This window comes from Alligator sinensis, unplaced genomic scaffold (genome assembly GCF_000455745.1).
Source record: "Alligator sinensis unplaced genomic scaffold, ASM45574v1 scaffold829_1, whole genome shotgun sequence".
Classification (NCBI taxonomy): Eukaryota; Metazoa; Chordata; order Crocodylia; family Alligatoridae; genus Alligator; species Alligator sinensis.
In genome coordinates, this window is record NW_005842399.1 from 89,083 (window position 1) to 116,037 (window position 26,955).

The 26,955-nt window shown below is 47.9% G+C and overlaps 2 protein-coding genes across 2 annotated transcripts in view; one reads left to right on the plus strand and one right to left on the minus strand.

Moving 5' to 3' along the window:
* Nucleotides 1-17,332, minus strand: part of DBH (dopamine beta-hydroxylase) — a 23,173-nt gene extending 5,841 nt beyond the window's left edge. The window contains exons 1-10 of the mRNA XM_006029772.2: nucleotides 16,964-17,332; nucleotides 14,250-14,396; nucleotides 11,428-11,685; nucleotides 9,789-9,965; nucleotides 9,172-9,274; nucleotides 4,097-4,263; nucleotides 3,155-3,298; nucleotides 2,901-2,939; nucleotides 1,632-1,691; nucleotides 838-965 (exon numbers count right to left, since the gene is read on the minus strand). Of these exons, the coding sequence (XP_006029834.1) occupies nucleotides 838-965; nucleotides 1,632-1,691; nucleotides 2,901-2,939; nucleotides 3,155-3,298; nucleotides 4,097-4,263; nucleotides 9,172-9,274; nucleotides 9,789-9,965; nucleotides 11,428-11,685; nucleotides 14,250-14,396; nucleotides 16,964-17,305 (1,565 nt within the window). The 5' untranslated portion in view covers nucleotides 17,306-17,332. The remainder of the gene's footprint in view (nucleotides 1-837; nucleotides 966-1,631; nucleotides 1,692-2,900; nucleotides 2,940-3,154; nucleotides 3,299-4,096; nucleotides 4,264-9,171; nucleotides 9,275-9,788; nucleotides 9,966-11,427; nucleotides 11,686-14,249; nucleotides 14,397-16,963) is intronic.
* The window catches only part of FAM163B (family with sequence similarity 163 member B), a 100,111-nt gene that overhangs the window by 4,500 nt on the left and 68,656 nt on the right, over nucleotides 1-26,955 (plus strand). Inside the window, exon 2 of the mRNA XM_025211301.1 lies at nucleotides 5,523-5,713. The gene's annotated coding sequence lies outside the window, so the exon portion shown is untranslated. The remainder of the gene's footprint in view (nucleotides 1-5,522; nucleotides 5,714-26,955) is intronic.

A 26,955-nucleotide genomic window follows, 5' to 3' on the forward strand; every position in this document is an offset into this window, starting at 1 on the left:
CCCCTTGCAAACCAATAGTTGGAAAATGAAGGCCCGAGACGGGGAGGGGAACCTAGTGAAAAAATGTAGCTGAAACTATTTTTCCAGAAAGAAAGGCAGGTGCAGCAACACTGAAAAGCTTTGAGGATTCACATCAGCTTTGCCAAGCTGTTTGGTCAGAAAGTAAAAAACAAAACAAAGCAAAAAAGAAAACCTTGGAGAAATTCAGAAAAAGCCAAAATGCCTCATTTTGAAGCTTTCAGCATTAAAGCATTAGAGTCTATGATTTTGTGAGGCCATTTAGTGTTTCTTTTTGTCATGTATTTAAAAAAATGAAGCTACAATGAAGGGTCTAGTTTTATCTGATTTTTTTTTTTTTTTTATTATTAGTATTATTTTTGCCTTACCAAAAAGTTTGAAGGGCATTCACATCAGCTCAGCTGAAAAGGATGAGGTTTTTGGAAGTGCAGTTCACTTCTGCCAAGCCATTTTTTCACAGTTTTTACCAATAATAGCATCTCCTGCATTATCCCAGGCTTTGTGTCTTCTCAAAAAAGGCATTCTTTGCCAGGCATCCTCTTTCTACCTTCTTTTGAAAAACATGAGCTTGGTCATATCCCCAAGAAGGAAGGAGTTCTGCTTATTCTTTGTGAATAGTACCCAGGCAGGATTCATTCCCACTATCCCCCCAGCTTCCCGGAAACTGTCTGGCTTTCCTGCATCTAGCACTGCCACTGCAGAACAAATAAAGGTTTTCAGTGGGGACTGTCCCCTTTCAGGTGTACCAGCAATCGGATGTTCATCACCATTCACGTACCACATGTTCTAGCCAAGCCCAAGCTATGTGGGGCTCCCTACCTGTTCACAAGATTAAAGTATCTGTGCAGGTAGCCGGGATCAATGGCACTTTTGCACAGCTCTAGCTGCGTCTGAGGGTAATAGTGCACATAGTTGACGCACATCTCTTCCATGATGCCAAACCCACCCTGCAAAAAGAAGAGAAACAAATTTGGGTTCCCAGTCAACCGTCAGCAGCCACCGCCTTTTCCTGCATCCCTGGGAGGATCAGCCAGGGAACTCCTCAGTGAACATCAGCCCATGGGAGCCATCTCTGTGCAACTGCCTATGAGCTGAACAGATGTGCGAGCCCCTGAACCACCTTTTGGCACGTGTGGACACGCCCGCAGGGCCCTGGATATGCAGAGTGCCGAACTGCAGGGCCCTGTCACACTGGCCTTTCACCCCTTCGACTGTGGGGTCTCTGATAATATGGAGGTTTCCTGCAATCCTGCAGCTTGGGCTCCCTAACTCGTCTCTGTGACATTCTCTTTTTTGTGCATCTGTGTAAGGAAATAGCCCAAGCTGTCACACACGCTGCTTATGTGATACCCACGTATTGTCAAGTGGCTTGTAGAACGAAGCACACACATCATGCACTTATTGCTTGAGTGGACAGATCACAAGGAGTGAGAGACCACAGCCCCTGCCCTCCCATGATGTGGTTTCGGGTACAATAACTTTCAGTATCCATGTCAGCCCTTCACCCTTGGCTGTAAATGGGCTCCACACTCAGTTTTCCAACCACTTCCTTCTGATTTGTGTGCATGTGCATCCACACACACACACACACACACACACACACACACACATACCACAGTGGCTTGGTCCCTGTCCTCTGTGTTGTACGCGCAGGATGTTATAAGCACATCCCCCTGTGTGTTGAAGCACAAAGATGCTAGATGGTTATATCTGAAAGCTTTCTATTTCTGATTAGCAGCAAGACCAGGGATGGTGCCCGGGGATACCTCTCCCATATTTGCACCCTTTAAGCACTGAAGTGATCCCAGGCACCCTGCTTCCTTCACACAACACGGGCTTCAAGGGAAATAGCACAAAGATTTGCCAAACCTCCCTTCTGCAAAGGGATTTTGTACAGTCGCTTCCCCACAAGATTCCTTTTTTGCTTCCTCCCTGCTTTCTAAGGAACTTAGGGCTAAATTTCTAAAGTGCCTGAAGATGCATGTAGGCACTGTATGGGATTTTCAAGAGTGCCTGGGTTATTGAAACTCCCATTAGGCATCTGTCTTCACCTTTAGGTGTTTTGATACTCTTGAAAACGAGGCCCTTTACCAGCACAACTTGCCTGATGCCCTCTCAGAGATCAGCCTGTTCCCTGTGTTACAGTCCTGAAGGCCCAGCATCATCTTCTTGCTATTTATTAATAGAGCCAATGAGAAAATTACAGAAAACGTTGACATTTTGGAAGGGAGCTTGTGAATTTTCTTGCAGCTTTGATTCTCCGTAACTTTAATAATCAAGTGATGCAATTAACCATGTTTCATTCTTTAAAATATAACACTGGGCCAGGCTCAGCCACTGTTTCCAATCAGCCTTAGGATGCCAAAAGTAGGACGGGATATCTGCCCAGGGTGGAGATTTGTGTGGAACAATGATTGCAAGGATGGGGATGTGGCCAAGGGAGCTGAGATGTGCTGATTTAGCAGCTCCTACCTTCTGTTAACCCTGGCACAGCTCCTATTAAGCACCCTATGCAGGGGAACATCGCTCCCTTTGCTGATATCTAGCCTTACCATGCAAAGCTGATTTGCCTAGGAAGTTGCTGGATACTAAGGAGCTGAACCCCATGAGAAAACTCTTAGGCAGACTATCTGCTCAGCTTCTTGCAGTGGAGAGGATGAAATAATGTCAGGCATTCATAGCTTTTAAGGCCAGAAATGCCAACAAGATCATCTAGTCTGAGTTCCTGCAGCGCACAGACCCTAGAATTTCATTTGCTTGTTAAGCGATGGTCCTGCCTTGAGCAGAAAGCTGGACTAGACAACCTTGTTAGGTCCTTTCCAGCCCTACTTTCTTACGATCTCCGTCATTTAGAAACTGCAGTTGCTTCTACAGACACTCACCGGAAAGACAGAAACCACCTTCTTTAACATGCGGATCTCCTAAAAGGGTAAAAAAACAATTTTAGAGTTAGAAGACACCAACACACCCACTTTCCTACACTGTCTTCTGCACTGACAGATCTGGTGGGAATAGGCTGGAATCAGTTTTTCACCCAGATGCCCAAGAACGGAGGCTGACTATTAAACACTCCCCTCCTCCCCTCATTTTATTTTAGCTAAGGCTGAGGCTGCACTCAGTGGGAAAAGGTCTGTACCTGGAAGTGAGGGCTGTAGTGATTGTCTGCGTTCACTATCTCCCGTTCACTTCCTTCCCGGGACAACACGGTCACCACCTTCCTTCCCGTCAGGTGAGTGTGAAGCTGGGAGGCGAAGATGTGGATCCCAGCAGGAGGCAGAGCCTGGAGAAACAGTCCCACGGGAAGACTCAGGCTTGCAGGTGCTGGCATAGCCAAGAGCAAATAAATCTCTGCAAGAGCTCTCACCCGCTGCCACACAGACCTCAAGTAGGGCTTTTGCTGGGAAGAGCATGGCAGGTATTTGCCGGACCAGCACCAAATCCCGCACAGTAGAGCTTGTCTTCATACTCCCTGAGCTGCTTCTGCACGCACTTTGTTTCTTTATAGTCTGCTTGTCTGACAAAGATTGACCCACCAGCACTTTCTAGTTCAGCAGAAGACAACTAGGCATGATGCTATTTATTCCCTCGCCTTTGCTAGCTACACAAACTATTGTTCCAGGGTATGCCCTCCCAAAGTATTGATTAACACTTCCTGATTAACGCTGTCTATTGATTAACACTTCTTGATGACACCGTGGAAATTTAGGAAACTCATTCAGGAGCTGTTGGGCAGAGAGCACATTCCTCCTTGCACTTTAAGCTCGTTCAAATGAGAAATCCCTGTTCAGTGATTCTCTTTTGCCTGGTTTCTGCCTGCCTGGCTGTCAGGCCTTTGACACGGGGACGCTATTACTGGGAAAGCTGCTGCTTTGCTCTCATTGCTGATGAGCTTCCTTTCCTGAATTGCACCAGCTGTTGTTGGGACACACTCCTGGCTACTTACTGGGTAGCCTATCTCATGTCTAGAAAGTGCACGGATGTTAGCACAGGCACTGATCCTCTCTTTGCATAGATCCCCTCTTGTGCTGATGTGATGGAACAACCTGGATGGGGCATTGCTTTCCCCCAGCATACTGACCACTTGGGTGCATTTATCCGTACAGTAGCCTGTCAGGAAGAACTCGGTTTCCCCAGGAGGTATAGCCATCACCGGCGTGTAGACCAAGCCAAGCTCCATAATGCCGGCATCGTAGCGTCTCAGTGTGGCTGTGTAATAAAGGCGGATCCCTGAGGAGTCGTGGTGACCTGGCAAAATAAAAGGACGTGTTTTGATGCCACACTGCAGATCACAATGGGAGCAAGCTGTTCTCAGGGAAAGATCAGCCATGAAATATTAAGCTTTGGTGTAGTGAACATTGGAAAGGCAGCTCAGTTGACTGTATATTCTCCATCTGCTATGACCTCTATGTTAAAGTCTTATTATACTCCCCTCTACCCTGGAAAATTTCACAATAGACTAGAGCTAAACACAATCCCAATCTTCTGGTCACCTCACTAATCCAGGGGGTGACAGTCAGAGCCGGACTAACCCTTCAGTGGGCCCTAGGCAAACAAACTAGTGGGCCCCTACTTAATACTGTATATTTATATTACTTTTTTCACTTGATAATTATAATATGTCAAATAAGCGCAGCTGGGGCCCTTCTTCACTTAGGTCCTAGGCATGTGCCTAGTTTACCTATGCATTAATCCTGCCCTGGTGACAGTGGCCAGCAGTAACACAAGGGCAGGAGAACAGGGAGTTGGGTGGAAATGTCTTTGGAGGTGCGTGAGACTCGAAAGCAGGTGGGGCTATAGTTGCACGACAGATTTAGAAGAGCCCCTGTACTTGTATATATTTGGTCCAGATTCAGGAGCGGGGAGAAAACAGATGCTGAATTTCTTCCCGAGAAAGAAAGCATGTTTCCCAGCCTGCTTTCTTCAGCATGGGACCACCAGTGTTTCCCTTGTTTGAAGGAAAGCTCTTTTATCAGGTCCTGCCATTACCTAGACCATGCTCTCTCTGCAGCTTGATATGGTTTCCAAAGGGCCATCAACCCATGCATTGTAGTAAGGACTTCTGCTGCATTCAGGAACAGGGAGACACTGCCTCTCAGTGACCAAAGCTAATGAACAGTCAACGTGCAAATCCTTTCTAAGGGAGAAACCGCTGTAACCCCTGTGGTTCTGTCTGCCCAAGACAGACTCTACCCAGAGACATGGGTCTCCTGTAGTTGAAACCATCCTTGGCTTCTGCTCTTTTTATTGCTCCAGTCTGGGATGTAGCACTTCTCTGACCCCATCATCTCCCTAGTCTCCTGGCTTCTTCCCCAGACAGATATGCATGCATCGTGGCACCGAATCCAACTGTACAACAGCTCAGAAAACCAAGGGCATGTTGTTCCTGGTAGGGAGCGGGTGTGAATGAGTGAGGAGCTGGGAGCACAAGAAGAGAAAGCAGAGATGTAAATGCGGTGAAATGCGTTTGCTGCGTTATGATGCAATATTTTCCACTCTCCAAACAGGGACGTGCAGACGGTGTTCACCCCGGGAGCTGCAACGAGCAGAGAATCTCCTGGAGGGAGAAGTTAAGCTGGATCACTCCCAGTCAGTATAAATAACGCACAGTCTCCCAGTCTCTGCATAATGCACCGGCAGGTTCCTGATCTGCAAACTGAGGCAGCATGCGGGGAAGGAAGGCACTCGGAGTTTGGAGGTCAGTTCTTGCATTTCAATTCTGGCCATGACAAGACCCAATAGGAAGACAATGGGGAAGCTACGGGGTTTGGGCAAAGAGTACAGCAAACCAAACTCCCTAGCAGTACCCGGGGGCAGTGCAATCCCTCCAGTGTGCTAGACTTGGCCCATGATGCCCTGAAGGCAAGGGGCAAGACTGCTGGGGAGAGAGCCCCAACCAAGCCTTGGGCTATACTTGCAAACCCTTCCATTAGGGATGGGTGGGTCTTTGCCGCCCTCCATTGCAGGCCACAGAAACAATTTAGGAACTGATTGTTGCTTGCAGGTAATGGACTTAAACCAAATCTGCCAAAGGAGCCTGGCACCTGAATACCTAAAAAGAAAACCACAGATAGTTCTAATGTGTCCCCGCTCCGTGGCTGCTTTTTCAGGAATAAGCTTTAAAGGGAAAGGTTTTGTTAGCTAAGCCATGGAGGCCTCTTACTTATTTTTAAGTATTTGTCTCTGGGTTGGATTCATCAAAAGGATAAGAATAAATGGGGAGCAGTTATTGGTTAAAATGAAAAGGCAGTTAAACAATAAAAGAAGCCATCTCCATATTTATAGACGTGTTGCTTTTCAAGTCTCCGAGTGTGATGTGATTGATCTGTAGTACATATGCTCTGGTCTTCTAAAAATACACTTGGATAGTCGTGAAGTGACTTGATTTTATGTAAATGAAAAATTTGGTAATTTAGTGGGACTTTTCTCTGTCCAATGCCTCAAATAAGAAATATAATTTGTGCATTAAAACAATCTCTTCCTGTGCCCACCAGGCTAATACCTCTGTATTGAGCTGGGCCCCTGCATTTCACTTGGCTGGGGCAGCAGGGGTGGGGAGAAAAAACTCTGTATATAGGGGAAGGGAATAGGTTTCTGCCACCACCCTGAGCCCCTCTCAGGGACTGGGTTCAGGTCCATGCTGTGTCACAGACTTCATGGTAGAGATGGTATCTTTTATTAGACCAAGAAGATTTTTGCAAAAAAATTATTTTAATTGCTTTTAAAGGAATTTAATTTAATTCCTGTAATTTAAAGCAATTAAAGGAATTTTTTTGCAATAATCTTGTGGGTCTCATAAAAGATATCATCTCTACTATGAGTCCTGATTGCCTTTTCCTCTGGACCAATATGGCTACAACTTGGATAACAGACTTCCAACGTCACTTAGCCTTTCTCTGAGCCTCAGTCCCCCACCTTTATAATGGGCATAAGAGCACTGACCCCTCTCCCAGGAGTCTGGGGAGAATCCATCTACTGAAGCGTGAAATAATCAGATACAAGGGCCAGGTAAACACTTAGGCATACGGGAACGCGCAGGTTGTCTCTGAAGATCCCTCCTCCATCTAATCATTCCTGTCTGAGTCTACCTTGTGTACTGCTGTTAGGTAACACTGGGTAAATGATTTAACCTCTCGCTGCCTCAGTTCCCCACTGTGTGAAATATGGGTAATAATAACGACCCGGGTAATAATACGGGTAATAATAACCCTGATGGCCTTGGGGGTTTGTGAGGCCAGATTACTGTACTGTCCATGCCATTTGTGTGACTACTGGTTATTCCAAGACAGGATATTTGTCATAGCAAGAACAGTCAAACAGGGTTATTTTACTTAGGACAGTCCAAAACGGCTTCTAACACTTAACGGTCTTGTTCCAGTCCAGATATATCTAATATATGCATTGCATTTTTCTCAATTGTATTGTATTTGCTTAAAAAGTAGCTGTCTTAGAGCTATTCTCTTGTTGGCTCCGTGTTCAGCTTAGGGAAGACTGTGAAGAAAGGTGTGGATACACTGGATAGAGACATTTCAGTGGGATTAAAAAAAGAGTGTGAGTACAGAGCAGAGCAGAGTGAGAAGCAAAGAGAGAGAGATGATGGATATAAAGCACGGAGGGTGTGATGCGGAGAGATGCTAATGGTAAAATAAAGGGCAGGGCTTTCCAGGAACTGCACACGGGTTTTAACACCCCCCGACAAGTTTGTGCTTGGGACGAAGGGATCTGTTTGAGGGAGCAGATACCTTTGCCTTGAGCCAGATGCAGTGAAAGCAGAAGCTCTCCTAAGGGTTTCCAGATCCGAAAGACACCCTTGAACCTCCCCCTGCCTTGACTGTCAGCTGCCAGGTGCAGTCCAGGACTGCTCAGCCTGCATCAAGTTTGCAGCGTGCAAGGGCTTGCATCAGGCAGAGCAAAGTGTAAACCGGAGGCTGGGATTGAGAGCAGGTCCAAACCAAACTTCTCCAGCCTGCAGATAATGCTGGAAATCTCACCAGCATGACCATTTCCATGAGATTTCTAGTGATCTTCTGGACTTCAGTCATGACACAGGGTCTGAAGCTGATCGCATTCAAACTGGACAGAATTTGCCTGGAAGGTCTCATCAGTGAAGGGTGCTATTTTTGCTATGCTGTCTGCTTTCTTCTTTCCCCGCTGGCAGCCTTGCCTCGCCTCGCCTTGCCTCTCTAAAACAGTAAAGAACCCAACAGACACCTCACCTGCTTCCCCGAGGCAAAGGTAGGGTGGTTCGAAGCCTGGACCTCAACCTGAAGTAGGAGCAAGCGTGCAGATACAACTATGGAATCAGGACTCGTGGTAGGGGTGATCTCTTTTCTAAGATCAACTAGATTTTTGCCACAAAAAAAAAAAAATTCTTTAATTGCAAGCTTTTGGGCACAAACACCCTTCCTCAGGCGTGTTCGTGCCCAAAACCCTGCAATTAAAGATTTTTTTTTGCAAAAATCTAGTTGGTCTAATAAAAGATATCGCCCCTACCACGAGTCCTGATTCCTTTAGCCTCTAGGCCAATATGGCTACAACCTCAATACCTGACAGATACAACTATCTTACCCTCTGCAGCAATGGGATCTCTGCCCTCTGGTTCAGATGCCAAGCCTCGCTCTGCTGCTGGTGGGAAATAGTTCACCTGGTGGCACTTCCCAGGCCTATCCTAAGCCTCTTTCATGGGAATATGTGCCAGAGGGCACAATCTGGCTCAGGCGAGGAGGTTTTTGTCATTCCCTTTGCTGTTACCTGCCGCGGCTGACACCAGAAACGCAAAAGGTGGCAATGCTGGTGGTGGCTGCCAGGGGCACTAGACATTGTCCTTCCATTAAAGCCCATCACATTTGTCAGAGCTCCAGGCTCTGTGTGTTAAGCTGTGCTCCAAGCCAGATTTTCTTTCATTCACTTGGCTTCCCGCAATTAGGTGGCAGTTCTGGTATTTACCCTCCTTCCCTGTTCACCACCTCCAAGAGGCAGGGATTATTTTGGCTCTGTTGCCTCAGCCTATTGGTGCCTGGGAAGCATTGGGCGGAAGAGTTTTTATGGACTTTTTTTATTGCTTTGGTCAGAAATTTCCGCAGATCGTGCTGACGAGACCACACAAGCACAGGTGGCTTCTGCCTGAAAGGCATGCATTGCTGCAGGCTCGCTTACCTTGGAAGACCAGGGGGTTGTGGTAGTGGATCTCAAGGCGTAAATACTTGGAGGATCCCGGCCCCCCGAAGGCGAGACCTGCCTCTTCAGGGTAGTAGAAGGCCTGTAAGCAGGAGGAAGAGGCGTGAGGTCTGCGTGCTGTGAATTCATGGAAGATGTCAAGGAGGGAACGATCCCAGGGGCGAGTAATTCTCTGCATCACAAGTGCATGTTGTGGGATAGAGGAGGTCACCCTAAATTGCCTGCTCAATAGCCAGCAGTCTCTGGCACCCTTGAAAGCAGTCTTCTCCATTGGAAGGAGAAGTTTGTGGGGATCGGCATAGCTCTGCTGACTTTGGGGGAACAATACTGGTCTGCACCGGATGGGGATTTGGCCCAGGCATGAGGCATCTAGGTGTAGCAGGGATCAGATATTCAGCCAGGAAGAGCCAAACCACAACAGCATGGAAGAGACTCCAGGGACCCCAACCAGCCAGGCACGTTTGGATCCCAAAATCTCATCCGTGGACTGGGTGACCGTGACCCTGTGATTTTAAGTAGAGTGGCAGTGGGCCAAAGAGAAACAGCGGAAGGGAATATGAGCATACGTGCACCGGCCATGAGTCGCATCTGCACACCTGAGCTCCCATGGCCCACGCTGCCAGCACGTGTCGGCAGTAGTTCAGTCGCTCCGGCTTCATCTTGGAGTCACAGGGTCCGTTGTAATGTGGGAAGCTGTCAAACTCAGCCGCACACTGGAAGACTTCCATGTGATGGACCAGCGCTTCGTTGCCTGCTGTGATCACTGGCTCGTACTGCAAAGATGAGTCCAAGGAGAAGACAAAAACTATTAGGTAATACTGGAGGGTAGTGAACGTGGCTGGTTCTGGAGCATCTCTAGGCTCCGCGAAGAAGATCCCCCAAATGTATTGCCAACTCTTTGCTGGTGGATTGCTACAGATATGGGAGTGGCTTGGACACTTATGAACATGTTTAAGAACTCCAGCTTTGGGTTTGATCCCGAACCTGCTGAAGTCTACAGAAGGATTTCCACTGACTTCATTGTAAAGCAGCAGACAAAAGCAACATACCGCTAAGTTAGGAGCCACGGGTCCATTACACGACGACTAGGGAATTTGCCAGTTTTGCTGCTCGGAGGTCTTTGGCGGAGCAATTGACTTTTCATAAAATGGTATCGAACACCTTGTGATAGCCTCTCCCTGAAGCTATTGAGTGCCATTTCTAACCAATCGCTGCTCGACGTACAAGGTGCGGTGGTGGGGGCAAGGAATTCAATGTAAAGAGAATGATTTAAAACAGGCTTGGAAAAATTGGCATATCGACAAGTGCCAGCTGTAGGAGTGATCTGCTCCAGTGCCAGGGGACCAGAGTTAATGCACTTTTTACGTACGCAGGCATGATTCATGTCACGCCATCTGGTCGAGAGAAATCCCTGCTCTGAGTTTCCCTTTGCCCTGTCGTCTCTTCCTAACCTGATGAGCCCTGCTGCAGGTCCCGCTGCTTCTCCTCCCTCCCCGCCACACTTTGTGCTTCTAACTTTACTAGGTAATCTGCTGAGTTGTTACTTTACTCCCCTCCTGCGCTAAAATCTCTCGGCAACTGATGACTAGGCAGTTATGCTGGAATTACCCTCCTGTTCAATTGACTGTCCCAGGCATTAGCTTGTTCTCATGTTTCTCTCTTGTACTTTGGAAGTCGATGTGACTCAAGCAGTATTGAGCTAGGATATGGGAGGAAAGCCCCAAGAGCCACAGCATGCAAGGAAACAGATACAGCCTCATTTGTAGCATATTTGTGTGATTCACCAAAGTTTGCTTCTCAGCTTGTGTCTATGGTTAGAAGCCAGCTCATAAAAGCTTTTTTTTTTTTTTTAATATTTTCCATCTGGCCACAACTTTTCAGGTCTGTTCCTTTCTTCCCTCCATCTCCTATTTACCCTTTTTGTGTCCCTTCATGCGTCATCATTTCCTGGAAGTTTCCTTTCTTACCGGTATTGCACGATGTTGCGTTCGAGCTAATTGTCACCCTCCGTCTCAAAGGAAGGATGTGTTTCTATGCACGGGGCATAGCACTGGCTGCATCCTCCATCCTCCCTACTTCCAGGAGCACGGAGGACACAATTTGTATAGGATACTGGGTGGTGAATGAAGGAACAGAAGGACAGCTCTGCCAGAGGTCAAGGGGATGGAGAGCTTTAATTGGCCATAAAGGGAAGTCTCCTTGATCTCTGTTGGGAAAAGCTCTCTTCCTTCTTACCATGACAATGTGATGTCTTGGGAAGTCGTCTGTAAGCTCCACCATATAGCACCAGTATGTCGTCTCCTGGCTGGGAATGACTACATCAGGGGCTCTTATTTCCATGGTCTTCATGTCTCTGGGCAGTTCAGGGGTAGTGATGTTAGGCTTCAACAGCTGTACCCTCTGCAGCCCCTTGTAGATGGCAGAGATGTTGATTGCTTGGAGAGAAGGGACCGGTTTCTCAAGGATCCCATAGATAAGGTGCACGGTGCCATCCTGGAAATGAGAAACAAAGGGCAGCAGGGAGCTTCATGCCCGTTCATGCCTCCCATCGGGGAGCTTCATGGCAAATGTTACTGAGCTTAGAGTCACCCACTGAACTTTTTATTGCCATTAGAAATGGGAGGAAGCCAATAGGGAGATGCTACCTCTCCAAGCATGGCAAATTTGGGGGCTCACCATAAGCTTGCTCTAACGTGTGCCATGGCCATGTTGTCGGAGTGAGAGGGGAGTTTCCACCAAAAATGACATTACAGACCGAGGGGGAATCCATTCGTCTGATCTCATGATCAACATCAATCAACGAGCAGAGATGGTTTCCTAAGTCGAGGGCATTCACACCATTTCCTTCAGATTGCATGATCTCCTTTTTTACGTGCACTACACTAATCAGTACGTGTAAAGCCTGAAATACACTTTTCTCTTTCATAAATAAGGGGTTGTATGTCTCCCCCCACCCATGCCTTCTCTCTCTCCCTTATTTTGGCAGGGTAAAATAGCCCAGTCTGAACTGCATGTTTCTGTAGCTGGACTGCATTCGGGACCTGAGCTTGCTCATTTAAAGCTAACTCTGAGGCATGCTTGCACTATACCCAGCAGTCTGTTGGATAGATGTGCACATGCAGAAGGGCTGATAGGAAGCACACCAAAGTCTTTGGAAATAATTTAATGGGCTTTGGGTCAAGCTAGTCATTAGGAGGGGGAAAAAAAATCAAGTGAGCCCTTTTCAAAGGTGCACAATAAAATGTGCACAAAATGATTCATCAGTTTGTTTCCTGTGATTACGTGCATACCCATTTCCTTTCTAAAAAAGTTGGGAGTATTCTGGAGCCTGGAAATGTCTCAGCATACAAAAGATGAAACCCCTGGTTGGCTCAAAAAGTTCTTAGTTACCAAAACCTTTCAGCTGTAACAAAATCACAGTCCATCCCTGTGTCCTAGACCCATGCACAAAACCCTGTCTCTTGAGACCTGTCCTGTGTAGACAACCAGACTGGGAGAGATTGTCCCCAAATTTTGCAGAAGTTTAGTGAACCTAAAAGGAGAGAGATTTCATTGAAGAAGAATTGTGCGACAAACACCTCACCCAGTTCAAGTTACTGTATCTTGGCTCATCACCTCCTGCTAAAATCCTCCTCCTTGTCACCTTTTTAACAACACCTCTGTGTAACACTCACAATACTTGGCTTCAGGTTGTGAAGCGGAGTGATGCAGAAGGTGTATTTATATCAATCTAACACATACATAACAGAAGCGTTTGGTGGGAGCCGGATAAAATCTACATATCCTAAAGATGTATAAGAGGTTGTAAATAGATGATGTAAAGTGTTATTCCTATCTCAGGCATGTTATCTATAGAGCTCTTCCCTTGTTCCTTAAAAAGAATGAATGATGCTGCTCTCGCATTAAATTTAACGCATAAGCAAGGCATAATGAATGGCACACACAAAAAGCTGGGCATCAGCCCACTAAACCACCAGCCTTCAGTTACTTAATGGATGAGATCTGTCTGTCTTGCCCTGTCTTGGCCACTCTGGGGTTTTGTACTTTTGTTCATCATCATCTGAAAACTTTCTAGCTAAAGCAAGAACAATAATGAAGTCCTTACTGGATGTCATTGGGTCTTTGGTACTTCTTCCCTTTTTGGGGAAAGGTTGTTTTGTTAGTTTGGGCTTTTTCCAAAGAATATTGTATTGATTTCCTCCATTGCCAGAAGCCGTAGTGGGTAAAGGGGCTGAAAGGCATGTTGGCTTTTTGAATGCCATCCTTAAGGTAGAATGCCATCCTTATGGTAGGCTTTTTGAATGCCATCCTTATGGTAGAAAGGCTATTGAGAAGGGGGAGGTTTTGTGGTGGCTGGACTCTAGATTTGAAATCCATCCCTTCATGCCATTGATACCTTCTATGAAAGTTTAGGCCGGTGATACAAGAACAGCAATGGACTATGACTCCCCAGCCAACTAAGACGTACATGAGGTGTCCCACAGTACAACTTGGCACATCCCTAGCCCCCTCCATCCAAGGATCTCTTCAATGACCAAATAAATCTCATGATGTTGTATTATGTAAATCATCACTCCAGTTTACAAATGGCTCACAAAGGTGTTAGGGCAGTTTGCCTCCAATCACAAAGCACATCCAGGCCAGAAACAGGGGCCTGAATTGGATCACACCCCTATTTGCACCAGTGTAACTCTGCTGTCAATGGAATTATTCCTGATTTCCACTAGTTGCAAGCATGACCGAAGCTTGGCAGCACTTGCTTTGGATCCAGAGCCCGAGGGGTTCTGCATTTCGAATCAGAGCTTTCACCACTGGACCACAGATATTTAAATATTATCACACATGGGTGGGAACCCCAGCCCCATTGAAGTCAATGGGATTTCTGCCCTTCATCTTGACAGAGCCAGGACTTCATTATTCAATCAGCCTGCAATTTCAATGCTGGGTGACCCCGATCTAACTGGACACCTCTAGAGCACAGTGCCCAGAAAGTAGACCATCCAAATGACAAGGAGACATTACACTTGGCCTCTGCCAATAGCTAGGTGATGTGATACCTCTATAAGGTAGTCCTTTGGATCACAGGTGCTGAAGGCTCTTTTGAAGACCAGGTAGAGGCCCTCTGGGGTTCGGCGCACGCTGAGGAGCTGGTAGTCCTGTTGGGAGTCCATATGTAAGTGCCCTTTCTGATCACTCCACGCATCCTGCAGAAGAAGAAACCCTTGTAACCAGCTAGGACATGATCATTTGCCATCTTTTATTATAAAGTCACAGCAGGAAAAAAAAGGGGTGACTGTACCCGAATGCCTGTGCTAACTGGCATGATTAACAACAGCCGCAAAGACATAGTTGCCAGGGGTCCTAGCATAGGCTACTGAATCCCTAGAGAGTTTGTATTCTGGTTGCCAGCATGAGCTAATGCCTATGCTGCTGAGTCTCCACTGATATTGTAACCCAAACTAGCGAGACTGAGCCAGCACAGGTTTGCCCAACTGTTTTATGGTCATCCTACCTTTTCCCCCCTAGTAAAACCACCTTTTCATTCTTCACGTTCTGATGTTAGCACAATAGGATTCTGTTCCACAACTGGGTTCCTAGGCACTCAGACGATGAAACAGTGCATTAAAATCAAGATATGGACTGGGGGAGACAGCAGCGAAGTGACTGGCAGAGTCCATTCGGCCCAGCCTTTATTTGCACGGAGATTTCTCTATGGATCAGGACAGTACCGTGTTTTCAAAACTGTAGGGAAGTTTATGGACGTGCCCAACTTTTCACAATGACAAAGTCTCTTTAAACCATTGCCTGGCTTACTAAAAGGAAGCCCAGGAAACCCTCGCTGGCTGTAGGAAAAGGTTGCATGCATCTTTGCTAATTCTTCTGTGGGGTTTTCACTCAAGACTTTGACCGGCTGATTTTGGTTGAAGATCAGACAACGCTGTTCCTATGGGGAGAAATGTGCATGCCGTAATCCTATATGGCCAGCTTCTACTACTTGTGCTTTGACTGGGTAGTACCCTTATCCACCAAGGGGCCCGCTGAACTCAGTAGTAACACAGGAAGAGCATGGTAGTGCTAAGCATTAAATAGGGGTGACAGAATAGGGCACACGGTGAAGCTTGGGTGCAAAGGTTTGGAGCAGGAACTGGGTCGCTGAATAAGTCTCTTCTGTTATCTGGTGGTGTCTTTTGCCTACTGGGTGGCAAAGGCAGAGACTAGGAAATCTCCCTGTACACGCTTCACAGAAGCAGGCACTGGGTTGTTTTTTTTTGAGAAATAAAAAGAATGAACCATCCTGGCACTATTTCAGTTCAAAGCACAGAATTATATTCCTTGAACATATTGTCCTTTGAAAGGAAAAATAAAATCAAGCATGACATTTGTTTTCATAGGAATATGTTGTGCAAATTAATCTTGCAGTATAGGCAAAGGTTAAGCAAATTTGGATCTTTTAGCAGCTGACAAACACAGCCAGAAGAAAGGCTGCGGGTGGGGAGAGAAACAATACTGCACAGATTTATATAACTCTCCAGGCAGTATTTAAAGAATGTGTAAAGCACCAAAATGGAATGAAACGCCAGGATGCCGACTGCTTTTTATTAATTCAGCACTGAACATCTTGCAAAGCCCTACTAGAAATGTACCTTTATGGGGTTTTCCTTTTTTTTTTTCCTATGTATTTTTTTGTGCAACCCAGTGCTTTGAAATAATGTAACATTTGGGTCATGACACATCATGATTAGCTGGTATTTAGCAAGAAAACCAGCACAGACCATAATGTTCCACGTTCTCTTTTCCATCCTTTCATTACACGGCAGATCACATGGCTGACCCTTGCGAAGGAGTATTTTTATTGTTAATTTTAAGCAAGCGGCAAGGTGCAAATCAAAGTCACTTGAGAGCATTGTAGAGGAAAAAGAATCAGAGTTGCTTTCCGCGGTGAAAATAAAATTAAAATGAGTCTGACCCAATGATTTGGGAATAGTGCATTGTGAGTGTTTGTAGCGTTAATGCCAAAACGAACCTATTGCACAGAAAAATGAAAAAGCATGGATTATGTCGCAAAAGAGTTCCAATACCAAAGTCAAACAGAATCGGAAATGAGTTACCCTACCATCGGTCTAATATAAAGCTCTTTTAACCATCCAGGCTTCGTGAACATGTTTAATTTCTTCTAATCCCAGGCTGCTGGCAATTGTCAGCCAGCGGGTACTTTCCAGTGTCCTGTTGATCTTTGCTATAGTTTTAAATCTGATTTGCATCTGGCTTATTGGTGCTGGCAGGATCAGACCTTGTGGATGATAACCTTTGCACTTTCTCAAAGTCGTGAGTGGGCGTTGTGGTTAATTTTTAATGTGACTCACAGAAGTACATGAGTGAACGAAGTTGCTGATGGGGCGTGCGTGTGTTGCAGACTATGCCACCCGCTAGAACGCTTGGCAAATATAAATAGTAAATCAACACGGGGGTCAAACTCAGCAACTGATCTTTTCTATTCTCCTCTGTCTGTTGAGGATCCTGCCCATCACTCTGGTACCTGAATCACTGTGGTATCTAGATCCCTTTGGAATAAACTTCCTGGCATCTGTTAACTACCCCCAGCTAATCAAAGGGAAGACAGCATTCAACCTAATCCCCCTCAGAGTCCAGTGGGATGTATGGCAAGGTCCAGTTCAGTCCTGACAAACTGGGGAGCAAATGTTAGCATAGGATGGAGCCCCTTGGCTAAGTGGCCAGCCTCCGCAGCTCAAGTGCATCGCAGGCAGCTTACCCCAAAGTAGGAGCTGTGCCCGTCGCTCCAGAGCGCGGCCAGGTCTGCGTTTTCGAAGTCGCCCCGGTCTGACATCCCGAAGAGCAGCCCGAACTTCAGCTCCTTGATGAAGACCTGGAAATGCACCACCTGCTCCGGGTAGCTGACGTTCCATGCCAGCTCCACGAGCCCCCGGGGGTCGAGGGGCACCTTGTAAGGGAAGTAGTTCTCCTGGGGAGCTGTGCCTTGAAGAGCTGCCACCAGGATGACTAGGAACAGCGCGAGCATGGTGAAGTACATGGACGCCACTTCCCGGAGCCTGAAACGAGGGCAGGAGGAGCGCTTGCTCCCAGTGGTCTGCATGCTGGGGAGAAAGATGCTCCTGCTCCCGGCTTGTGCCATTTATGCGCTGGCCCTCCTGGGCCAGCCGGGTAAGTAATACTCCTTAATTGCATTTGGTTGTTGGGAAATTGGATTGTGGTGTTGACCTCCTCCCTTCCCACCTCCCCCACCTCCTGGCCAAACACTTGTCATTCTCTGCCTGCCCCTAATTGGCTCTAATTGCATATGGACATTATCAATGGGAATTGAACTCGACTGGGCTGATTTTATTCTCTCTTCAATCTTCCTGAGTGGCTGAGGAGGGCGGTTGACCTGTCAGCCGCTCTCGCAGAGCCCTGCATGGACACGCTGTCCCCTGCCTGCCTTTGCTTTCGGCCAGAGCCGCAGCTTCTTCCCGTGCAATGGCCTTTTTGGTAACCCCCGCCAGCACCTTGGTGCCCAGGTTTCCAAGCCGCTGCACCAGAGCATCATGCTTCTGCCACCACTGGATGCTAATAGGACACTCAGCTCTGATACATGCCATATGTCCCAAACATAGATCCGGGGAGCAGTTCCTTTCCACCTCCTTTCCGCAGTGCGGCCTCCATATCTCTAGCAGATCTCCAAAAGCATCCCCAGATCCCGCTGTCATCTGCTTCCCCTGTGTCATCATCCCAAATCTGGGTGCTACCATTTGTAGAAAGGGATAAAAAGTGATGGTAGCACTGATCACTGCCTCTGCCCTGCCAGTTGGGATAGACAGAATTAAGTACCTTTCTAGGTCCAGCATCAGCGGTTGTAACCTGACTGGATAATGCCCCTCATCCCCCCTGCCATGACCCACTGCTGGCTGCTGCTTATCCTGCTCCGTTCCAGATGAGGTATGTGTGTACGTGCACAGGTGTGCACACAGAAAGGTGTGTTTCAATGTCTGTGCCATATATAAAGCTGTTTTTCAGGCTTACAAGTGGGGCCGCTCGAAACATTCTGCCATTATCTATCATTTTGATAATGCGTGTGATATCACAAGGTACAAGCTGCCCCTTCGTCTCACTGCTCTTGCCGGCATTTCCCTCGATGAATCTCCCAGTTTCCTAGGATATGGATCATAATCTCCAAGGGGTTAAATCAAACATATTTTTTACAGTTGCGTGGAAAGATGAGCAGGACCGGGAGCTGTTAATCTCCCCGAGACATGTGCAGTCATGGCCTCACTCCATGCACGTGTTCTGCTGGAGTGGATTGACTTGGAAATGTTGCCCAGTGAATTTTCTTTTTCACTCTTCTCCACTTAACGGCATCATTTCCCACAATCCAAGAAAGTTTTGAGGGATCTGGCAGAGTGCGAAGGGGCTGGGTCACCCGTGACTGGGGACAACTCCTCAGCCATGGCAAAACATGAGGTCTGCACTCCACTGGCACTTCAGGATGGACCACATAGTGCCAAATTTCTCCAGCTCATTCCCAATCTTCTTCTCTTGATCATTGTCTTGCTGGAATTTTGCAAAGGTCAAGGTCTTCGTATAAAAAAACAGATGATGCTGATTTGGGGGATGTACACGTACGTGCTCTGTTTTCATGTGCCTTGATGTATGAGATGCATGTATTCACACGTGCTTGAATGCATAGACTCCTGTGCGCATTTGTGCACATGACTATATGGATGTGAACATGTATGTGTTATATGGACACGTGTGGGCTCACATGTGAACATAAAGAGCACACACCAACTGCTGAAGCTTCCTTAGCCTGACAAAGGGTTTTTGAACCCGAAAGCTTGCTTAATAACTATTCTCCAACTATTTGGGTTGGTCTAATAAAAGGTATCAAATTCACCCAAGGAACCTTGTCTGCCTATGTCCTTAGACCAACATGGCTACAACCTAAACCCCTGCTTATATATATGGGGCACTTATGTATATGAGCATGCATCTAAGACATCTGTGAGCATGTGTGTGCATGTGCATGCTTTCTTGCTTCCATATCCAACTGTTTGTAACACTACACAACTTCCCTCTTGGGGGCCTGACCTGCACTTTGAATATGCTGCCCATGTGTGGAACAAGCCCTTATGATATCCCAGATCTACCCCAGCAACCCCAGCTCTCACCTGGATCCAGGCCCCCAGCGCAGTCTGTACCATGTTGCCTTTCTGCAGCCTTCAGCCAATTGGGACTAAATGCTGAAGCAGCAAAAGCAAGCCGTTGGCTCAGCTGCAGGCACTTTTCAGGATCCTGATCCACCAAACCTATATCAGTGCATGAAGCCAGAGGAGCTGTGATGTGAGACCGTGTCTGTCTGCTTGCTTCAACTGGGAACCCCAGGCTGCATCATGTTCCAAGTGGCACTGTCTGGGGCTATCTGACTGTGATCATAGAAAAGTAAATCCTGTCTCAGTAGCACAGCAAATGGCTTGAGGCCAATGAGATTTCTTTTTCCAGCTGACCTCATTTGGGACCCCCTTTCTCTGGGGCAGCTCAGTTTCTGGGAGTCACAATGCCATGCAGGTATCTATCTAGCATAGCCACTGAGATGCTGGCATCTTAGGAGAGAAGAGATGGAGCGGCATGGTGGCCAGAGCACTGGAGGAGGACTTAGGAGAGCTAGGTGATCCAAGGCAAGTCACTTCCCTCCCTGTGCCTCAGTTTCCCTGCCTATAAAATGGGATGCTGCTATTGACTGCTTCGCTCAGAGGGGCTCTTCCAAACAGGAAGCTAGCGACTGCACAGTTATTGCTAAGGGTCTGCCCCCACGAGGCACTACAGCTCTGTGCACGCTGGCCTAGCTCATATCATCACCCATGCTCTGAATGGCAGAACAGCCTGTCTTGGATCTGCGTTCCTGCTTTCCACCCCAACAGGCTCACCCAATAGCTCGGTCTGCAACAGGTCCATTCTCCTTCATTCTCTGTTTCAGTCGTGTTTTGTTAACCTGGTAGCGATTGCATCCGCAAGGCAGCTTGAGGCAGCGCCCCAGATAAAGAAAGCGCCACAATGGTGTAGTATAATGTGGATCTGGGAGATGAGCGCACCACATATTTCCAGTTATGAGTCCACACTTTATATCAGTGCACCTCGCATTTTCAGGTCCAGTCTTAGTAAAACCAGCTGGTTCCCCTGAATATAAATTAATAATGACCGAGAACAATCTAGAGCTGTTCTTTCCCTTAAAACCTTGCAAGAGAATCAAATAAGCCATGAAAGGACCCAAAGGGTTAAATGCATTGGAAATACTGAAGAGCTACTCCGGAAAAAGAAATCTGACTTGGTATTTTTATTCCCTGCCCAAAAATACTGCAGCTACAAAAGTCAAGACTGTGGGGGGCCGATTATAGGTTGACTCGACATATAAGTCAAGTATAATTTTTATGGCTCTTTTGGAGGGGAAAAAGAAGGTAGCCGTATCATTGGAGCAATACAGTAATCCATCTTATGTCATTGCAGAGCATTGTACTCTAGCAGAATGATGGACCCATTATTATTAAGATTATGATTATTATTATGATTACACCTAAGAGTCCCACAGGACCCTGCTGTGCTGGGTGCTGTACAGACTGAGAACAAAAAGCCTGTCCCTTTTCTACAGAGCTTGCAATCTAATTAAGGCCTTTTTTCATAAGTCTCTTTTTTCCCCTCCCCATCTCTAGCTAATGTGATCTTAGGAACCTCTTCCACCCTTCTGCAAGCAATCTGCACATAGCAGTAGGTGTAACCTGCTCTCTCTTTGGATTTGTGCTAATATATCCTCCCGCCTGGAGGTTTTTATGTCTGGAAGAGTTGTCTCTGTTCGACCATAGACGGCCTGGAGAAAGTTTTGAATGAGCAGCTCTGGGGAGGTGCAGCATGGCATGATGCTCGCAGAGGTCTAAGAGGAGCTGCCCCAGAGCCTCAGCCATGGCAATGCAGCAGAAACCTCTGCTGGCTTATGTATTTACCCAGCTCCTTGGGATGGGCTAGCTGCCTACTCTGAGCTTAGGGTGGTTGCAGCCACTTTGCTACCATTATCCGAGCTAGGTAGTATCAACCTAACTCAGGGATGTTGCAGTCAGAGCAGGGACTGTGGTGTAGACAGACCCTAGGGCAGTCTGCATTAGCTGAGCCTCCTGCCTTCATATACAAGCCTGTTAGAAATGGCATGGGTCTTTGCTCCAGCAAGGGAGCTGCCAGAGCTGGGAAGCACATGGAAGTGCTTGTGGATGCTCAGGGGACAGCTGGGAAAGTGGCTTCCACGTGGGGCCCGTCCATAGTTCCCTTCCCCGTTCCCTCCCACCGGGCGGCCCCATCCTCTGCCAGCTGGGATGAATGATGCTCCTCGCATAGGGGACTTGAATATGGTCCGAGTCCTCAGCATCAAAAGGAAGAGCATCCCTGTACCCCTCTCCCCACCCCAGGTAATGGAGAGCGGTGGTCGGGGAAGACAAATGAGCAACGAAGAAGCAACGGCAGGGGGGAAGGAACTGCCTGCTACTGAAGAAAACCCTGTTGGGTCTAGTAAACTGCACAAATAGCTCAATAATGCTTCCGCTGTGAGAAATAGGACCCCTGCAGTCCTGCCAAGGTCACGAACGTGCTGAGTAGTAACCGCTGCTCCTGCAGGGGCACACCGGCTTCAAGGAGCTCTGGATTTATGTGCCTGGATTATCCCCCCAGGAGCGTTTAAAAGAGTACATGTGCATCCCTGTCTCTGGGACCAGGACCCTGTGTCCTCCTGGACTGCATTCATCCTTAGCTAGCTCCCTGCCTGGAGAAGGGGCTGCAGCATGGACGTGGGGGGCAAGGGCTCAGGCCCAGGCGATGGGGGTCCATTTCTAGCTCTGACGCTGGCTCCCTGCATGGCTCCAGATAAATCTCCCAAGGACTCAGTTCTCTGCTTGTGCTCCCTTGAGAAAATGCCTGCTTATGTGGGCACTGAGCCCTTCCAAAAGTGCCAGTCATTGTGTGTGTTGGTGTGGGGGGAGCACCTGCAGCCCAAATGGGCATAGCCCATCTAGCATTAATTTAGCAGGCATGGGGAAGACCCAGCCATGCAGATTTCCACACCCCGAACAAGCTCTGGATCCCGGGGGAGTTGGCAGAGCCCCAGCCGCTGCCTCCTCTCTGACCCTGGTCCCTGAGCTTCCTAGATTGCAGTTAGCAGGGGTCTGTCTGCTGTCTTCATCCCCCCTGGATGTGCTGTAGACATGCCCCAAGGCAAGTGACAGGCACCTGCCTTGGGATCGTCTAACACCTTCCTCTTTTTATAGCCGAGCGTGACTTTAGTATGTCCACAGGCTGTCGGGTTTCCAGCGCGGAGGGTGCACAAACCGCGGTGGAGCAGCGCTCGCTTGTTAACATTTGAGGATCTCGGGCAGGAACGATTAGAATCAAAGCAGAACTTGAACAAGCGTGCGCTGCCTTTCATGCGCCAAGTGCTTCATTAACTCAGCCTCTCAGCTTGTCAGGAAGGGGTGTCCCCCGCTGACAATGACTGCCAAGGCTCTCCAGGTGGGTGGGAGCCGTACCAAATAGGTACCGCTGATTGACTCCTTGCTGACTCTCTCACGTATAGTCCATGCCCCTTCTCCTCCCCCAAGACCTCTGTTTTATGCTCTTGATCTGCTACTTGTGAATGGGAAGGTATCAAGGTTCCTTAAAGGTAGCTGGGTGACTTCAGTTGACTTCCAAGGCTTGAGCCTCTGTGTTATTTAAGCCCTGGCTCAGTGAACTGGGCACTCTTGCTGCTAGGTAGCCTTCAAGGGACGTGTCCATCTGATATCCTCAAACCCTCCGGGCTGCTCTTCTCATTGTCCAGTGACAGCTGTCCACAGGCTCTCTCTTCTCTAGGGCTTTCAGCCACAGGGCTCTCAGAGCCAGGCATTATCCCCATTTTACAGAAGAAGGTAAGGCTGAGCAGGCACCTGGAGTCCTGCCTCTTGGTCTAACAGCAACGTCTACCTTTGCTAAGGTCTGACTTCAAGATGAAAAACAAATGACCCAGTAAGGTGAGCTGGGAAGCACGTTCCCTTCTGCTTGCCTTTTATTTGCATTTGTTCCTCAAAGCGCATCATCTGGGAAGTAAATAATTTAGCGCTAGGCAGCCGGCAGCGGGAGCATGCTCATTCTTGGCTTGAGAGGTCAAAATGCATGTTGGGTTGCACCCCCCGCATCGCTCTGCCTCCTCTCTGAAGTCTGATTGATTCAACACCAGGAAACTTTCCACTGCTTTGGTAAGATGAACCTGTGCCTGGCCTGCCCCTTTTTTAAGCCACAGAATAAACCTAGCGTAGGTGTTAGGGGAGCTATGCATGGCAGGAGCTGGGTTTGCCCTGGTGTGAGGATTATTAAGTATCTATTTAAAGGAAATTAAAACCTGCTTTAACCAACCAGTCCAACCGAGATTAAATTAAGCCAGTTAAAATGCTTCCTCTCCAGAGACTCCTGGGCTTTTCTTGGGTTTCTTTCCTTTAAGAAATAAAAAAGGGGCAGAGTTATTTGCATTTATTTATTTTCTAATGAGCCCTATCTAGTAAGAAGGCCCTCTGTTTTTGTCATAGGCAAGGTAGTGCACTACAGGGTTTCCCATGGGGTTTCATCTGTTGTCCATTGGGCTTAATACTTTGCCCAACAGAAGCTGTAGATTAAAATTGAGTCTGGGCCCCTTAGCCCTGTTTAGCTGCACAGTGCTCATTAAGGGCTTGATTTGCAAGGAGCTGAAGGAGCAGGGCACAAATAACATTGACAATCTGAGCCTGAACAGTCCTGACAGAGAGCTGGGGGCGCTCGGCACCTCTGCGGGTTCGTGCCAGGAGCAGGACGCTCGCTCCCCGACTCAAGTTTCCAGGCTCTTCTTGACAGGCAGGTTCCTAGGATGAGCCGAGACCTCTGATGCAGAGAAGCCCTTTGCAGAAAGCCACTACGCAGCTTGGGATGCAGGAGCTACTGCCCCGTATGGATCATCAGGACCAGCCCCCTCCTGAAGTAAACCCATATTGTAGCCGCATTGATATACCCCAAGTCTGCAGCTTTCATAATCATCAACGACTCCCTTGTAACACTAGCGGTGAATAAGATCACATCAGACTGCCCCGTTCTCTGGGATGAATGAAGAGGGCTGCTGATTTCTCCAGTAAGAGTCCTTCCTCTGACAAATGGAAACGCTGCTCTGCTGCACATTTCCAAGAACGGCGAGGAAGGTAAATGTCTTTCTCTTGGATTGCTTTTGCTCCTTGGTGCTGAGTGCCCCAGCTCACCTGGAGGTAGACCACCCCCTCTTCATTGCACCAAAGTCCTCCCTGAAAGCCTAGGCACACAGTACAGTTTTGTTTGTGCCGCCTGTTCCTACCCTGATGTAAGCAGGGAGCAAACATACCATGCATGGCTCTACTTCAGTATCATGGACTAAAATCTGGTGTTGTTTCCCCTGGAGAAATCTGGGAGAACACTAGACTGGTTCAAACTACTCGGGTATAGGTATTGCATGTCTGCCCCTATCCCAGTGCAGCTGCTTGCTCAATGCAGATTATTACTACTACCCTCACCCTACCTACTAGCGAAGTGCTGGGATAGCATCTACTGCAGCAGTTGTCCTAAGAGAGGTGCTTCTCTGTCCACTCTCGCCAGCCGCTGGGATTAAGCTCCTGAAAGTTCCCGTGGTTGGCAAAACCGTGGTTGGCAAGACAAAAGGCTTATGGGAAAAAATGGCAGGTGGTGGGTTGATGCGTGGGCATGGAAAACCGTGGTTACTCAAAACTGTATACCGTGGTAGCCAAAATGGCATATAGGATATTAAGCGTGGATACTCAAAACTGTGGTTGGTGTGGGAAACCTGTATAACTTACAGCAGTGTACAACAGCCGTATAAGGTACGTGGGTGTTGGCACGTGGTGAGTCCAAGCAATGTCTGCTGATAAAGTGGGGGCACAACCATTCTTTGCTGCTGTCGTTCATTGAGTCTCAATAGTACAGGACTATGAAGATAAAATAAGATCCTGAAGGGTGTTGGAGGCTTGCATTGGCTGATTCCTTCAACAGGCAGCAAGGAGACACCCGCTCTCTTTCTTCTGCCTCAAGTGCCATACGCCGTTCCATTACTTTCCACTGCGGCTTCCTTACAAACTCTGCACAGCGCCTGAGGAATGGTAATGCTGATGCCACGGCTATCTGCTTGATAGGGCTGACCTCATTGGCATTTTAACAACGTTAAATATTTGCTATTTCTTTGCTCTGATGCCGCCTGTAACTCGGAGTCTTCCAGACACCTTTCTTGTCCCCCTTTCCTCCCCTGTGAAAGTTTCTTGTGCTCTCTTTTGCTTATTAACTTTGTGTGCGTTAATTGGAACGATAATGAACTGCCTGAAGCCCTGATATGCAGAAAGGGCTCTGCTTCTGAAGCGGAGCTAGTGGTCTTGTTTTATTAATGTCAGATCACGCTCTGAACTATCCTTTCACGTGTGTTGATGCGTGGATTAGCACGCGGTCCCTTCTGGAAGCCAAGTGTCGCAGGAGGGGGCCGGGGACCCGCTCGCAGGAGAGAGATCCACCTTCCCAACCCTTGTGTAAGGAAAGGGGGAGAATCAACGTGGCGGTGCAGGGCCTCGGTGAGTCATTCCTTCTTTCAGTTGAACTTAATGAGGCTTTGCTGCTCTGACCATTAGCTGGAAGCGAAGCCATTGATCCAAAGCATCTCTCCTTGGGGGCTGACCCAGATTTGGGGCTCGGCGACAGGATGTAGGGTCAGAGAGGCACTGAAATACAGAGAGGGCGCCTCAAGGAATGAACTCTTCCAACAAATGAATACGCCGCCCTGGTCTCCCGTCTCGCCGTGCCCGCGGGTTCTGCGACTCACGCTGCGTGGCGCTGGAGCAGAGTGGCTGAGGAGATCCGTGCGGTGATTTCAGATTTCACTTGTGTCACTTCTGAGAAAACGTGTCGTGGCAGCTTAGCATAAAGGGAGTAAATGTGGTTCATCAGCATCGTTAAGGCGTGAAAGGAGTTCAGCCACGATCTCCTTCCGCTCCGGCCAGGTCCTCAGCTGGGGGAAAGCCATTCCTTTAATGGTGCAGGGGGATCCGGCTTCTTGATCTTTGTTTTGTTGGGAGGTGAAAAGCTAAAGCAAGGGCCCAAGGAGCTGGAGGTCTGCTCCCAGCTCTGGTGCTGATTTCCGGAGGAAAATCACTTAATGCCTCCACTTCCCCACATGCAAAAAGGAGGTACCAGGACCCTGTTTGCAGCAGCAAGGGGTGGGGGAAATATTCAGCTCCTTCGAATGTAACACTTTAAGAAACATCAGTGAAAACAGCAAAAAAAAAAATGTCCCTGCTTGCACAAACACTATATCCCTCCATGCCAGATGTCCTCGGCTAGAAAACCATGCCTTGCCTGGTTTTTAATCTCCTCTTCCACGCAGACACACATGCGTCTCCTCTTCTCTTGGTACCATTTTCTAATTACGTGGGATAAGAAGCTCAATTGTCTACATAGCAGGATGTCTTTATCAGGCTGGTAGAAGGGGCTCCTTAGCTAACCAGCTCCCCAGCCCGGCCTTCCCTCCTACACACGCGTGCACACTTTAGGCTAAAAAGCTATTAAAACTGAAACCCGGAGTCACGCCGCGTGCAAGCGGAGTTCCTCAGCTTTCCTCCTCATAAAGATTTTGCAGTACAGCTGCACAACACTAGCAGATCAGCTGGAGAACAGCTGAGCTATGAAGATAAG